Source organism: Perna viridis, chromosome 2 (genome assembly GCF_037379345.1).
Source record: "Perna viridis isolate PV_CMFRI_1.1 ecotype Kerala chromosome 2, ASM3737934v1, whole genome shotgun sequence".
Lineage (NCBI taxonomy): Eukaryota > Metazoa > Mollusca > Bivalvia > Mytilida > Mytilidae > Perna > Perna viridis.
Genome location: NC_142446.1, coordinates 21,825,735 through 21,840,741, shown reverse-complemented (window position 1 = coordinate 21,840,741; position 15,007 = coordinate 21,825,735). Strand labels below are relative to the sequence as shown.

The 15,007-nt window shown below is 33.2% G+C and overlaps 1 protein-coding gene across 1 annotated transcript; it reads right to left on the bottom strand.

Moving 5' to 3' along the window:
* Positions 1-4,046: 4,046 nt before the first annotated feature.
* On the bottom strand, positions 4,047-14,803 carry LOC148624055 (nuclear nucleic acid-binding protein C1D-like). Its single transcript, XM_088566515.1, has 5 exons — positions 14,631-14,803; positions 11,368-11,434; positions 10,177-10,232; positions 7,014-7,188; positions 4,047-4,493 (listed from the first exon to the last, which is right to left on the bottom strand). Exons 1-5 carry the CDS (start codon positions 14,754-14,756, stop codon positions 4,378-4,380), a joined length of 540 nt encoding a protein of 179 aa, XP_088422641.1. The 5' UTR covers positions 14,757-14,803; the 3' UTR covers positions 4,047-4,377.
* Between the last annotated feature and the right edge of the window lie 204 nt (positions 14,804-15,007).

Sequence of the window (15,007 nt, the reverse complement as noted above, 5' to 3'; positions counted from 1 at the left end):
CGTTTTTCTGGGTTATCATTTTGAGATGATCATTCAACTATGAACAATGGAGGGATATGGAGTAAATGTATCACAAGTCTAATGTTTTCGGTATAATAAAATACTTATAAACTGGGTATTCGAGAAATAGCAAGTTTTTTATTCCCCTCACTACGCCTCGGGCAATAGTCACAGTCTTGGGGAACAATATACTTGCTTTTTCCCTCTCAACCAGTCAATAAGTATATAATATAAGTCTGATGTATCTGAGCCGAAACGATGGTATTGAACATATAATTGCCTTAAAATTGAGACGACTTTGTAGAATACGGAGTACCTTCTTACATTCAACTTAAAATAATTGTCAGATATGCATTGCATTTTTTATCTAGCGCATAAATGGTAGGAACTGTTTAATTACTACTTCATATAATTCGTCAGCAGTCAATGCTAGTCAGTAGCAGCAAAGCTTATTCGCTTATAAAAAAAATATTTAAAAAGAACTACATTTGTGTAACATTAATGTTATCATAGGGACTTGCTCTCAAAAGATCTACGGTCGAATGTCAAAAGACAAAAACAAATGACCTGGAAAATTTTCCAACCAACATGAGTGCATGAAGAGTGTTCAAGGGAACCAAGATTCTAGCGGAAGTCAAAAGAATGTAAACCAGGGACAAAGACCAAACATGGAAAACAGACATTCACAACAAAGAATATAAAGTAACTAAAATAATACATACAAAGTAACAAAAGTAAATGAGCAAGTCGGATTCTACTAAAAACTGGGAGCATAGACCAGGTGCACCGGTAGGGTAAGCGTCCTCTGCTTTTCTAGAAACATCCGCCGAGTTGCTCATAAAAAGTCAAGTCCGTGAAAGTCGAAAGTGGAAAGGAAAAATATGACACGTTGAACAAATCGGTTTTCATGGTGCAGATGGATACATCGTAACGATCCATGAGTTTATGATGAAGACTATAAAACGTTTGTAGTGATGACTTCAATCTTGTAGCAACATAATCCTGTTCCAGAACCTTTTTGTAAGAAGTCTAGCGCGATAACGTATGAGTTGCGATATGAAAACTCCATACGCAGGTGCTGAAGGGATGTTGCCACAGATGAAAGGAAAGGATAAAAAGTCATCACGTATGTCGTAAAGTTTGGTCAATAGTTTTCCTTTACCATCGATTTCTAAGTGTAGGTCAAGGTATGAGACTGACTTCACAATGTCTGTTTTATATATATCTCAAGTTTTTGGTATAGATGCCATGTATCAAATCCCGAAACTAGGATTGTTTAAAGATAATACGTTATCTATATAGCGGAAACTGAGATTGAAGGATCTGGCTAAACGATATTCATTTTCTCGGATCAGATCAGCTATAAAGTCAGCCTCATAAGAGTGAAGGAATAGGTCAGCAAGTAGAGGAGCGCAATTTGTTCCAACTGGAATGCCAACTGTTTGTTGGCATAAAGGGCCGCCCACCACACTGGACAATTATGTTGTCGATAAAAAAAATCCAGCATCATGAAAACATCCTCTATATATTCGGAAGCTGATTTGGAATTTTTTTTTAAGTATGAGGAATACCTACCAAGAAGTTCATCTTGAAGTCACGTGAAGATAATCATCAGGACAAAGTTTGTTAAAGTTTTTCGTGTGGTTTCTATTAAGTTTATAAGTTGATCGTGATGTCAATGGTAAGAAGACAAGAACAAAAACATGTAGAAAAATACCCAGTTAAATAATATTTCTACCACCTTTGAAGAGAAGATATGAACTTAAAGAATTAGTTAAACAGAAGATAAACAGTCCAGAAAATTGGAAAGGGGCAGCCGTTTTAGGTTATTACAGGTCATTTTTTTCATTTAACATTGACACTTAGTGCTGGGTTATTACTTATCACGTAATGCTGTATTATTACTTATCACTTATTGCTGTATTATTACTTGTCACTTAGAGTTGGATTATAACTTGTCACTTATTGCTTATTATTAGTCACTTTGTGTTGAATTATTACAAGTCACTTAGTACTGGATCATTACTAGTCACTTAGTGTTGGATCTGGATCATTACTAGTCACTTAGTACTGGATTATTACTTTCATATATAATAGTGCTTAATAATTACTTGTTATGTTAGTGTTGTTTTAATTATTGTCATATTAATGCTGGATAATTACTTGTCACTTAGTACTGTACATATTTCAAAGACAAATCAATACCAATTATTTCATATTCCTATACTTCACCTACTGCATCCAAAATTTTCAAGTATAAAAGGCTATTGCATGACCTCATTATTGAGGACTTCAAGGCTAACCAATTGACTATTCTTGCAAAAACTCTCCACTCAAATATGGTCCTTCCAGTCACGACATCACAGGTGATTCAGACATAATAGAAAACAAATCTCTCCGTAAAAGGTTCAAAGTACCGTGAACCGTAATCCATAAATTGGAATTATAACTTTAAAATTCTTATGGATGGAATGGAGGACAATGCAAGAAAATGGATAAATAAAGAACAAGAAGATATTGATTCAGTCGAAGTGGGTAAAGGCTGGGAGGTCTGTTATTTTGAAATGTATGAAAGTTTTTTAAGTAGGTCAATGAGTGTCAATACTACATCAGTTCTCAAATCCCTGGTGCAGCAAAAACATTGTCTACTATACATGACAAATATGCTGTCACACCAGCAGACAATGCCCAAAACAACATTGTTTTTCGTCTGCAAAACGTATTACATCTAATGATTATTATCAGAGGTAGACGTAGAAAATAATAGCAGTAATAATACCTTTACTGCTACAACAATCTCCAAATCGTGAAAAATAAAAAAATCAAAGCTATCCTCTTTTGGTCTCTCTACCAAAGACGACAAATGATCTACCATCTATGTACTAAATTCCAAATCTCCACAATAATCCATAAAAACAACCCTACAAAGCTGAATCTATAAAATGCACCATTGAACCTCTTTCAAAACTTTTTAACTTCCATACTCACAGCTATCAAAGATGGTCTTCAGTCCTACAACACGTGATACTCTTCCAGTGGTATTAATTCAATATGGATACCAAAAAATTTGTAAGATCTTCTGGAAACCCTAAATTCAAGATTACTACTAGAACACAATAAAATAAAAACCAATGATTTATTCTTCTATTTCTGATACTCAGTTAAATCCAGACTCGAAAACATTATACATAAATGTTACTTGAAAAAACATGATACAATTAGATACAAATATGTAGTACTTGGTAGAGATTCCTCACACTTCGGAAAAAAATAATTCCAAATCATCTTCCAAATATACTAAAGATGTTTTAAAAATGATGGAATTTTTTATCAACATATTTGTCCAGTGTGATGGACATGTTTTTCAACAAACGGTGGACATTCTCATGGCAACATATTGTGCACCTCCACTTGCTGACCTTTTCCTTCACTTTTATGAGGCTGACTTTATAACTGATCTGATCCAAAGGAACATCATTTAGCCAAATCCTTTGATCTCAATTTCTGCTATATAGATGAGGTATTATATTTAAACAATCCTAGTTTCAGGGATTTTATACATCGTATCTACCCCAAAGAACTTGAGATAAGGGATACTACAGAAACTGGGAAGATAACCTAATTTCTTGATCTACACCTAGAGATCGATGGTAAGGGAAACTATTGACCATACAAACGAAAAATGCAATGACTTTTCATTCTGCATTGTGAACTTTCCTTCCATCTGTGGCAACATCCCTTCAGCACCTGCCTATGGAGTTTTTATATAGCAGCGTACACATTATGCCAGAGCTTGCAGTAACTATGCAGACTTTCTATAGCATGCTAAACATCTTACAATTAAGCTCCTAGAACAGGTTTAAATGGCTACAAGATTGAGGTCAAAAGCACTTGAAAAAAGAGTTCAACACATGAAATCGTTAAATTATTTCCCTTTTGAGTCTCCAACAATCAATATATTCCATCATTCACATCTGCATATGATGCCCAACATACCTTTACAATTTCAATAAATTCCCTAGAGTATATTTTAATTACAACACCAATTAGTCCAGCATCCCTTTAATATTCAATACTCAGTGCTATTGAGTAATAATGAAGTACCTGTAATTAAGTACCTGTTGACATCCCAAATAAAATGCAATGGCTCAGTGTAGGTGAAGTTCATTAATAATGTTAATAAAAAAAGATATTTACAATTTACGGTAAGTGACTATGTTATAAAGCTGTGGTTCATTTGCTATTTTTCTTTTTAAATCTCTTATTCACCAAATCCCAATTTTATCCTTGGAATAAATTCCAAGCTTCTGTTTGCACTTCTAGCATTATACATATCCTGTTGATCTATTATCACAGACATCATAAAAGCACATCTATTCAAACTTTGTCCTTTTTCTTCTTCTTCTTTTTAGAAGGCTTTGTATCTGATTCTCTTCCTTGCACATCTCTTTTTCTCTTTCTGGATTCTCCTGACGGACCTGGCTCTTCATCATCTAAAAGTAAATTTTAAAAATTGAAAACAAAATGTAAGATATACTACATTCAAGTTGGTAGTCTTTGGTTTATCACAAGGGTTATTTCATAAATTCAGTTTTTTTTTTCTATCTACTGTAATTTTCAAGATATTGGCTGAAAACTACAAAATCCATAATTTTTCGCCTTTCAAGGGCAATAACTCTAACAAGGAGTTGTCCAATAGCTTTGACCCAAGACACTGCTATAGGACTTATAAGGAACATTGCATCCATTGAAAGTTTTTTTTTCTATCTATCATAATTTTCAGTATTAAGGGCTGAAAACTGCATAAAGCATCATTATTCACATTTCAAAGGCAATAACTCTAACAAAAAGTCTCTAGACAACTTCAAAGCAATGGAAAATTTTGTAGGCCTTATCAAAAAGACAATTTCATCAACTGAAAGTTCTTTTATTTTTTTTTTAATTTTCAAGCTAAACATGTACATGTATCTACTGAAAAATTTGCAAAAACCATCATTTTTCACATTTCAAGGACAATACCTCTAATAAGGAGTCACCCAACAACTTCAATCCAACTCATACTTTTGTAGGCCTTATCATATAGATCATTTCATCAATAGAAAGTTTTTTTTCTATTTATTTCAGTTTTCAAGATATTGGCTTGAACTGCAATAAAAGGGTCAATTTTCCTAAAAATTTTGAGGGCTTTATCTCCTACAAGGAGTCATTTGGTAATATTGACCCAAGGAGACTTTTGTAAGACTCATCATAATAATCATTTCATCAACTGAAAGCTTTTTTATCCATTATAATTTTCAAGATATTGGCAGAAAACTGCAATCCATAATTTTTCTCCTTTCAAGGGCACTAACTCTGAACAAGGAGTCATCCAACAACTTCTATCCAATGGAGACTTTTGTAGGCCTTATCATAAAGACCATTTCATTATTGAAAGTCTTTTTCTACCTATTACAGTTTTAAAGATATTGGCTGAAAACTGCAAAAAAGGTCATTTTTTTAACTTAAGTCCTACAAGAAGTCATTTGGCAAAATCGCCACAAGGAGACTTTTGATAGACATCTCGTCAACTTACAGTTATTCCTATCTATTATAGTGTTCAAGATATCAGCTGAAAACTGCAAAATCTATCATTTTTCTCCTTTCAAGGGCAATAACTCTAACAAGAAGTCCTTCCACAATTTAAATCTAACACAGACTTCTGTAGGCCTGATCATAAAGATCATTTCATCATCGAAGGTTTTTTCCATCTATTATTGTTTTCAAGATATTGGATGAAAACTGCAAAAAAAAATTTTTTTTCAAATTTCAAAGGCCTTATGTCTTACAAGAAGTCGCTTGGCAATATTGACCCAAGGAGACTTTCGTAAGACTTATCATAAGGATCATTTTAGAATTTGAAAGTGTTTTCTATCTTTTATACATGTAGTTTTCAAGAAATCTGCTGAAAACTGCATAAACTGTTATCTTTCACCTTTCAAGGGCAATGATTCTAACAAGGAGTTATCCCACAACTTCAAACCTATGGAAATTTTTGTAGGTCTTATCACAAGCATCATTTCATCAATTGAAAGTATTTTCCTATCTATCATAATTTTCAAAATATTAGCTGAAAATGGCAAAAACTGTCATTTTTCGCCTTTCATGGGCAATAACTGTATCAAGTCTGACAACTTTGACTCAATGGAGACTTTGTAGAGTTCTTCAAGCTGAAAAGGGATGGTCACATTTACTTTCAAATATTTCTCATAGTTTTTGAGATATATGTAGAACTTGCTGTGGTCTTAAAATAACAATGACGGACATTTTTTTTATGCTCGATCTATCATAATCAATACAATTAATTAAGTACATACCCTAAGGATGCTAACGACCAAGTTTGGTAATAATCCACTATGAGGTTTCAGAGAAGATTTTTAAAGAAAAATCATTGACAACGGACACCAGTCATGAGAAATGCTCACATAGCCTTTCAGGCCAGGTGAGCTAAAAAGCAGAAGAACATGTATTGTTAGGTTTATTGTGAATTTGTTGAAAAAAACACACATACAACCAAAAACAACATGCACTAGACAATATTTTTTTAAAAATGTATATATATTTTCTATATGAACGTACAAGGTAAACATATGCATTGCAATGAAAAAATCTCTTATAAATCCTTTCACAAACTCTTGAATATTGCAAACAAAACTGACTAATCCTCACATACATACATTATATACTTATATTGTTACATTTTAAAATGCTTCATGTACAGTATATAACCTCAAAATAACAATCAAACCCTTTCTTTAACATAGAGATTGAGATAGAGCTTGAGTGTAAAATTCTATTTATTGAGAGAACTATTTGACACGTTTCTTTCCTGATTTGAGACTCTTGTCTTAAGCTACTTTTTTACATGATCTTTCTTGGTCTTCATTAAAGTGCAGATTATGCAGAAAGTTGGACTATAATACTTGTTCTATACAGTTTATTATTTATCAGACTAATACATTTGTATATCTAATTACCAACTACTATTGTTGAACTCCCGTCTTTTGTTGGTACTTCACCCTCATTTTTCAATTTAGCAGCTTGCCATAAAGAACTCTTGACAAATCTTTTAGCTGCCCCTTGGTCTACTCTTGGTGCTTTGGCTTTATCCTGTATATCTTTAACCCTATTCATATAGCTTCTGATCCTATCCTGTTTAAAAATAAATCAACCATGTTCATATGGCCTATGTCAAATCTATGGTGCTGGCAACATAGACAATCCTAAATTTATAAAGTCTCATTCATTAAAAAAAAAAAACAAAATGGAAATATAAAATTTAAATGAATTTTTCAGAATTACAACCTAAAATCAATAAGTAAGAAGAGAACTGCATGGCAATACATAGTCCTCTACCAGCTGAAAAGTCATTTGACAACAATAGGCTCCTGGGAGCCTGAATCGCTCACCTGGTTATTTTTTTCATCCAAAAACTGTTCCAATTGGTCAAGTAGTGTCAAAGGAGAAAATTTTTGAAAGAATTAACATTAAAATAGCAAAAAAAAAAACATCGAAAAAGTGCATTAACTCCAACATGGCTTAGGTCTCACTAACCACTTCTAACATTTCCATTACTTTACAGGTTAAACAAGTAATTTTCAATGTTTCACTGTGAATTCCTAGGACAAATGACACCTTAAATTTGCATACCATTGTGAAGCTTGGAAAATAAGGCTTTCAAAATCATTATTCTAATGGAACAATGACCATAGAAATTCTCCACAAAATTTACTTGAATAAAAAATACTGAAAATCAATATTTTTATCTTTTCTGCTAACTGACAGCATGGAGGCAAATTACTCACACATGTAAACAATATTCATACACTTTTGTAGTAAATTACAAATATAGTTTTAAAGTTCACATTGACTACTTTTTATCAGAATACACACAAATAATGCACTTACAATGCATATTTCTAGGTTCAGTGTGTTTTTGGTAATACATAGGGGGTGGCCATTTGACCTGGAAGTGGTTAGTAAGACCTTAACAGATTAAAATGAGAATGTCACCACAGATAGATCTCATCATGCTGAACACTTTTACCCTGTGTCAGAATTTGGCTTAACATAATGGCTCTGGCGATGTATACCAAAAAACTACTGTCTGACTCCTATTTTCTATTTATAGTAACAGGGGCCATGTTTTTCAATGGATAAAAAATCGCCACATCAGTTCTATGCAGGATACCCCAAGGAACATTCATAGCAAGTTTGGTTCTAATTGGTCAAGTTGTGTCTGAGGAGAAGATCTTTTTAAGAAATAACATTAAAATTAGCAAAAAAACATTGAACAAGGCCATAACTCCAACATGGCTTCACAGATTATAACAAGAATGTCACCACAGATAGATTTATGCAGGATACCTCAAGGAACATCCATACTAAGTTTAGTTCCAATTAGCCAAGTAGTGTCAGAGGAGAAGAGTTTCGAAAAATTGTTAATGATGAAGACGGACAACAGATGACAATTAACGTAAAGTGATGGCAAAAACTCACATGGCCTTTGGCCAGGTAAGCTAAAAATAGGATGCAAACTTAATTCCTTATACAAGTACATGATACAAAATTCAATATTAAAAAAAATCAAGTATAAATTCCGACAATGTCCAGGTGTAACTACAAACAATGTGAACAAGCTCGTGAAAAGAGTACACCCACTTCCAATTGAGTTAAACATTTAATGTGTTTAACTCCTTAAAGTATCTCCCTTGGACAATAGAAAAAATTTTATTTCTTTATGCACACCCTCAAATGTTGCTCCATCTTCCTATAAAATTTTCATCATAGCCCCAGAAGCAGTTAGGTTTTAACATTTTAATAAAACTTTAAATAAAATGTTTCACAGAGTGTAGATAGACGTACCTGCAAAGTTGAATGGACGAATCAAGGTTTGTAGAGGTCTGAATTTTGACTGTGTATAAATGTTTGACACAGGAAAGATTTTAATCAGAATGGAAGTAGTCAAATAAATTAAATACTTGCAATAAGGCTCAGACTAATAAAGGATATATGGACAGAAAAAAAAGGGACAATGTGATTCAAATATATCTGAACCTATCAAAATGAGCAAATTGTGAAAATTAACGAATGACAGACAAAAAAATGATGGCATAAGTTCACTGTGACCTCTGGTCTAGGTACATGCACGTAAGTTGCTGTGATTAGAAGCTGCTGAGAAAACTGAGATGGAAAAATTGTATTAAGAACGAAAATAAGGACCCATGGACAAGGGTAAACAGTATCCCCCTATCCTTTGGAGCAGTGGTATAATTAAACTCATTCATGCACAGCTACAATGTACATGTGATGTCTAACCTACCTATAAAGTTTCCATCAAAATCCCTGCAGTGATTTAAAAGAAGTATTGCTTATAAGATATGCTGACAAGCAAATGAAAGGAACAGACAGCAGACAAGACAGATGGGGGATTCCTACAGACTCCATAAAACTTGGTTTGTGATAGATATACATAATGTAAATATCAAATACTCGAAAAGCGACTCACAGATATTCATGTATGTCCCTCCCCCCCCAACCGATGCAAAAAAAGTTGAATTTTAAAGGTCCCATAACATAACTCCTGTAAAATTTGTTGAATCAAAAAGGTGGCGCAATATCACCAACTACAAATGGTGACTAACAATTCTATCCTAAGATATTGCTATTAAACCTAGTTGTTGAAAGCAGTCAATGACTGGAAATGTCAGCTACATGTAATAACATGTTTTGCAAATCACAGCCTACTGCAACTGCAATGATCAACTCTGTTCGATGGGGCAAGTACCTGTATGGACACCCAACTGAAGATTGATACAGCTCTGCATTTTTATTGCGAATTAACATTTAAAACAGGATAAGAATTTGACCTGAATTGAAGGCAAGTGGCCAACTTTTTGCCAGTTCTAGTCACAAAATTTAACAAGATGTTGCAAAGAATACTCCAACTCACCCATTTTTATCATACGTGGAAAACGCAGATGGGTAAGACTAATAATGCAAAAGGGATATATCAGATATCTAAATATTTCCTCCAAAAGAGCTGTGAAATCTGTAAAGAAAATTTCCATTATACATCATCACCTAAAAGGTAAATATGTTCTTTGATAAACAGGAAGTAGACAAATGATTTTTACTAACCAATTCTTGCTTGACACCATGTTCTTTTGGATTTATCCCACAAATATTTAGATACACTGAAAATAGATGCAATATAAAATTTTAAAAGGGAGCATTTTAAACAACAATTACAAGATGATGTCAATGCTATATACATTTGTATGTGAACATATGAATATCTTCAGTACGTCCCAAAACACAAGCAAAGAAAAAAATAAAGTGGGTTAAAAATCACCTTAATTATGTATGTAAAGTCCTGAAAAAATGGCCATGTTTAACATATTTCATATCAAATACCAGTATTTGTTGCATTTGTCCATAAACATTAAGAAACATATGCATAGTATTGGTTCAGTAACTTCAATTCTCTGCAGATAACACAACCCTCATAAACATAAAGTGACAATAAATAAACAAGTTTAACATGCTAAAAATGTAAAACAGTATTTCTACACAATAGGAGGTGTACATTTTCAATAAGAACCAAATGTAAATAAATACATGTACTGTGAAAACTTAGATAAACACCTGTTGACCTTAATACTTATTGAATTACAGATTACAGTTAGTACCAGTACATGTAGGTAACATCCACAGTATCAAGTGATGAATATGGCAAAGTTTAACATGCTTAAAATATAGGGGAAAAAATTGTCATATTTCTCCATAATGTGAGGTGCACATTTTCAATATGTATAAAAACGAAGTACCAATACAAAGTTTGAATAAACTTGGTAAAAGTTATAGATTGTGTGAATTGTATACCTCACACGTTTCTTGCTTACATGCTTTCTGTTTTAGGTTTTGCTCAAAATAAAAATGATATTATTCTACCACATGTATACAAATATAGCGTTGGTTTGTTATATCATATATTTAGATTAAAATATAACTTTTCTGTACATGCATTGTTTAAACCCTATATCGTCTACCCTATATCACACCTCTAAACCTACATGTATATTGCATACTCTGTATCACAACCTTTAGCTTAGACCTATATCACAACCCTTCATAGACCATACTTGAAGTAGATCTAAAATATATGATAAGAACATGACCTATTAAAATCTGTTTCAAATGCTGTATCAACCTTCGACCTGTGACCCTCGGGTTGATACAGCATGTGATACAGATTTTGACATGTAATATTCAGTATGTATATGTACATGTATATTTGATTTTAACAAAATATCTATTCATAAATCTTACTCCAAAACAATGAGTTTATAGTATATGCACCAGTTAGATCCAATTTAGCCTTGTCCAAAGGGGTCATCTGAAAAAAAAAGAGCTACATGTATGAATTGAGTCAACGAAAATTATTAAGTATATTTACTTACAGCCTGTGCATTCATACTGATGGCAACACTTAATCCAAATTTTAAAAGTTACCATCAGTCCTATAAACACTGGAGGTTTTTGATCCTTGTAAATTTGTTGTACAAGAAGATAATCTCTTTTAAAAAAGTACCATGTGTTACCAATTTTTATTATTTACTAAAGTCTTTTCTTTTTCCCTGAAATATATGTAAAACAATGTGAAATTCTATATTTGTATATTATCTTATTAATGTTTTAGTTCATTCATCTTAACACCAGTTTTGTTTCTTTTTATTTTTTTCCCTAATATTATAAGACACATAATTAGACTCCAGCGGTGAATAGTTTGTTTTGATCAGACCTAGAAGTAACAATTGATGTACATGTGCACATGAAAAAATAAATATTTCACCAACAGGCATTTGTTTCTATCAATGGTCAGTTATTATCAAATATGAATATACATGTAGTAGTTGCACAGATGACTTTCATGTTCACTTTCACTTTCGGAAAAGCTCTTCAATTACATGTTTTTTTTAGGTCAACTAGGATCAGCAGATGTAAGATCAGGAGACAATACCAAGGAAGCCAAGGGAACAGAATTGATTACTACAAAGAATTTTTAAATGATACATACATGTACATGTACAGGTCATTTCAGATATCTCATATTTAGAGACCTACATATTTCCACAAAACAAACACTGTTCTTGTAGCCTTCAGATCCAATATCCCTTTTTTGCATAGTATAAGACAATAAACCATGTTTCAGCAGATTTGACATATAGTGAATGTGTATTAAAGTAGTCTACATGTATTAGTACTTAATAAGATCTGAGTCTGTTTGCCCTTGTCCCTATTTGCCATATTGCTCTTTCATCCTGAATCAATATACCTTGTATATGTAATTTTCAGGTGTATGGTCATATCCACTTATATGAATCCTGAATAACTGCACTGACAAGAAAGAATAATATATTTTACAACTTTTTGTTCTTGGAAAATCCATGAAAATGTTGGAAGCATATTTATGGTAAGTGTTAAATTAAAAAATCTGCTGAATACTTCTTTTCTTTATATGAATGTATGAAAACCCGCAGACTGATCTGTATTTTATTGTTTTAATTAAATTCAAACGCTGCATCACACTGCAAAATCTTCCATTTAAAGCTTTTCTTCTTTCCTCTAGAATTAGATATTTGTCATTTTTTATCAGTATTATTACAGAAAAAGATATTTTGCTTTAAATATTTAACCCAAAACGTTAAATGACAAATTTCCATGCATTTGAATGGAAGACGAGGACCCATTCTCATGAAACTACAAAGTCACATGAAGAAACTTACATACCCTATAACCTTTTTGACGTCAATGAAACAATGTAATTTTTAAATGGTAACCGTCATTGATCATTAAGTTGAAGGAGAATTCAGTAAGAAAACAACGGTAGCGTTTCGCCCCGATTACCTGTTCCCCCCGGGTCGTTTTGCCCCAATAAGTGAGTCGTTTCACCCCCATTATATTTTCCTGTTTTCATTAATAAAATATCACATTATTTACAAAAATATATACTTCAATTTAAATGCTTTTAATTATCATCCACTTTCTTTTGTAATTTTGACATCGATCGTAAAAGCAAATTGATTAATTAGCTTTATTATAAATTGTTATTATTTTAATTGGCTTTTCAATTCGAAATAACAATTAGGATATTGTTAAACAATAAACTAGCTGGCTTCAATCAACATGTCATAATATCAATATAACAGATATATCAGGTAATCCAATTAATGACAAGTGTTTCATCCGAAGACCTGGACTGTGACATCAACACCATGTACATCAGCTTGCAGCAGCATCTGGAACAAGCGTGGTTGGCGTACTTGGCGTACAAACAGAATAACATGACAACAGCACACTTCCTGAAGACTGTATGCTACGTGTACGGTGTTAACGACCAGTAACTTATGTAGTGATCATGAACATTATGGTCTATTGTGTACTGATAATAAACAGTTAATATGGGGTAGGCATTGCCAAAATCAGCGAGCCCCGTGAGCTTTACCATACATGTACCATCTGTGCGAGACTCGTAAAAATAATAATGGACATTACAAAGAGGGAGGTCGACCCGGATGAAAATTTTTGCTTCGCAAGTGCAATATTTTCATTTATATTTAAGCAGCAAGCAAAATCAATATTTCTATTTGAAAATCTGTCTTGTTAACTCATGGGGAAGTTTTTTTTCAATAAATGAATAACTTGGAACATTCTCCCCCCTCCCCCCAAAAAAAAAAAATTCCAACCCCATACCCCCCTTTCCCTCACTCTCAAAATGGTCAATAACTTTACAGCACTTCGCAATACTTCACATGTTTTATCCCTTAAGGGCATCTCTAGCAACATCCATTTCAGTTTCAATCTGTACAGATACCAGAACAGTTCTCCACGGATGGTGGGAATATTTTACATGTGACATAAACAAAATACAGACGACGGCTGCAAATTCCAAACAGGAAAATGATTGCCTTTCCTATTTTAGAAAAGCTATGCTGCGATTTTGATTATATAATCAGTTATATTTTATCTGAGGCGGGTTAGGTACTTGACAACAGCAACAGCGGCGATAAACGCATGTACATCCACATGTTTCCCGAAGTTTTTATAAATATTGTATTCACTTCTTTAAATAAATTGGTATATTGTGTGTATTTGTACACAGACACACTAGATTTTTATGATTTTTACTCACTGGAGTGGAGATTGATTCCCCATACTTTGCATGGAAATTTTTAACCGGGGCTAAACGACCCAGAGCGAACGGGAATCAGGGCAAAATGACTCAGGGACCGAACGGGATTTGGAGCAAAACAACCCGGATTCGAAAACAACAGGAAAATATATTATTTTTGTCAATGGCGTCCATAAATGGCATAAGCGTAATTACGTCTATAGTAATTGGAAATTTAATAAGTCAACAACTGAACAAGTGCATAAGTCCTTCATCTAGAAAAATCTTAATCGGTCTGGCACTGGACTGTACCGAATAGCTCTAAGGTTCGATTCTGGGCGACGGAAAGATGCTTTCCACAGAATTAAGGTCTGTTTTATATACACGACAATCAAGATCTATGACTATATGAGCCACTAACCTTTTCATTAAGCTCATTCTGTGGAACATCAAGAAGATGTCTGAGAGTCTTTTCGACATCAGTTAACGAAGAATCAAACGCTGAGAGCTTTTCTCTTAATTCTTTAGGTATTCCGGTGTTTTCCATGCTTTCGAAAAGAGTTACCCTCTCTTGTACTAATATTCGTAATATTTGCACAAAGACGGAAGAATTATAACATATTTCCGAAAAGGCAGTGGCTATTCTTCCAGGTTAGACTGGGTAGACTGTCGACTCCGACAAAATAGTGATTGAGTCTATTTTGTGCTTGACTATTTTGCAAATATAGGAGGATTCGCCAATCTCATTAGTGATGTCATATTCACTAATTGTCAAATTGAAGGCCAAATTAACAATTA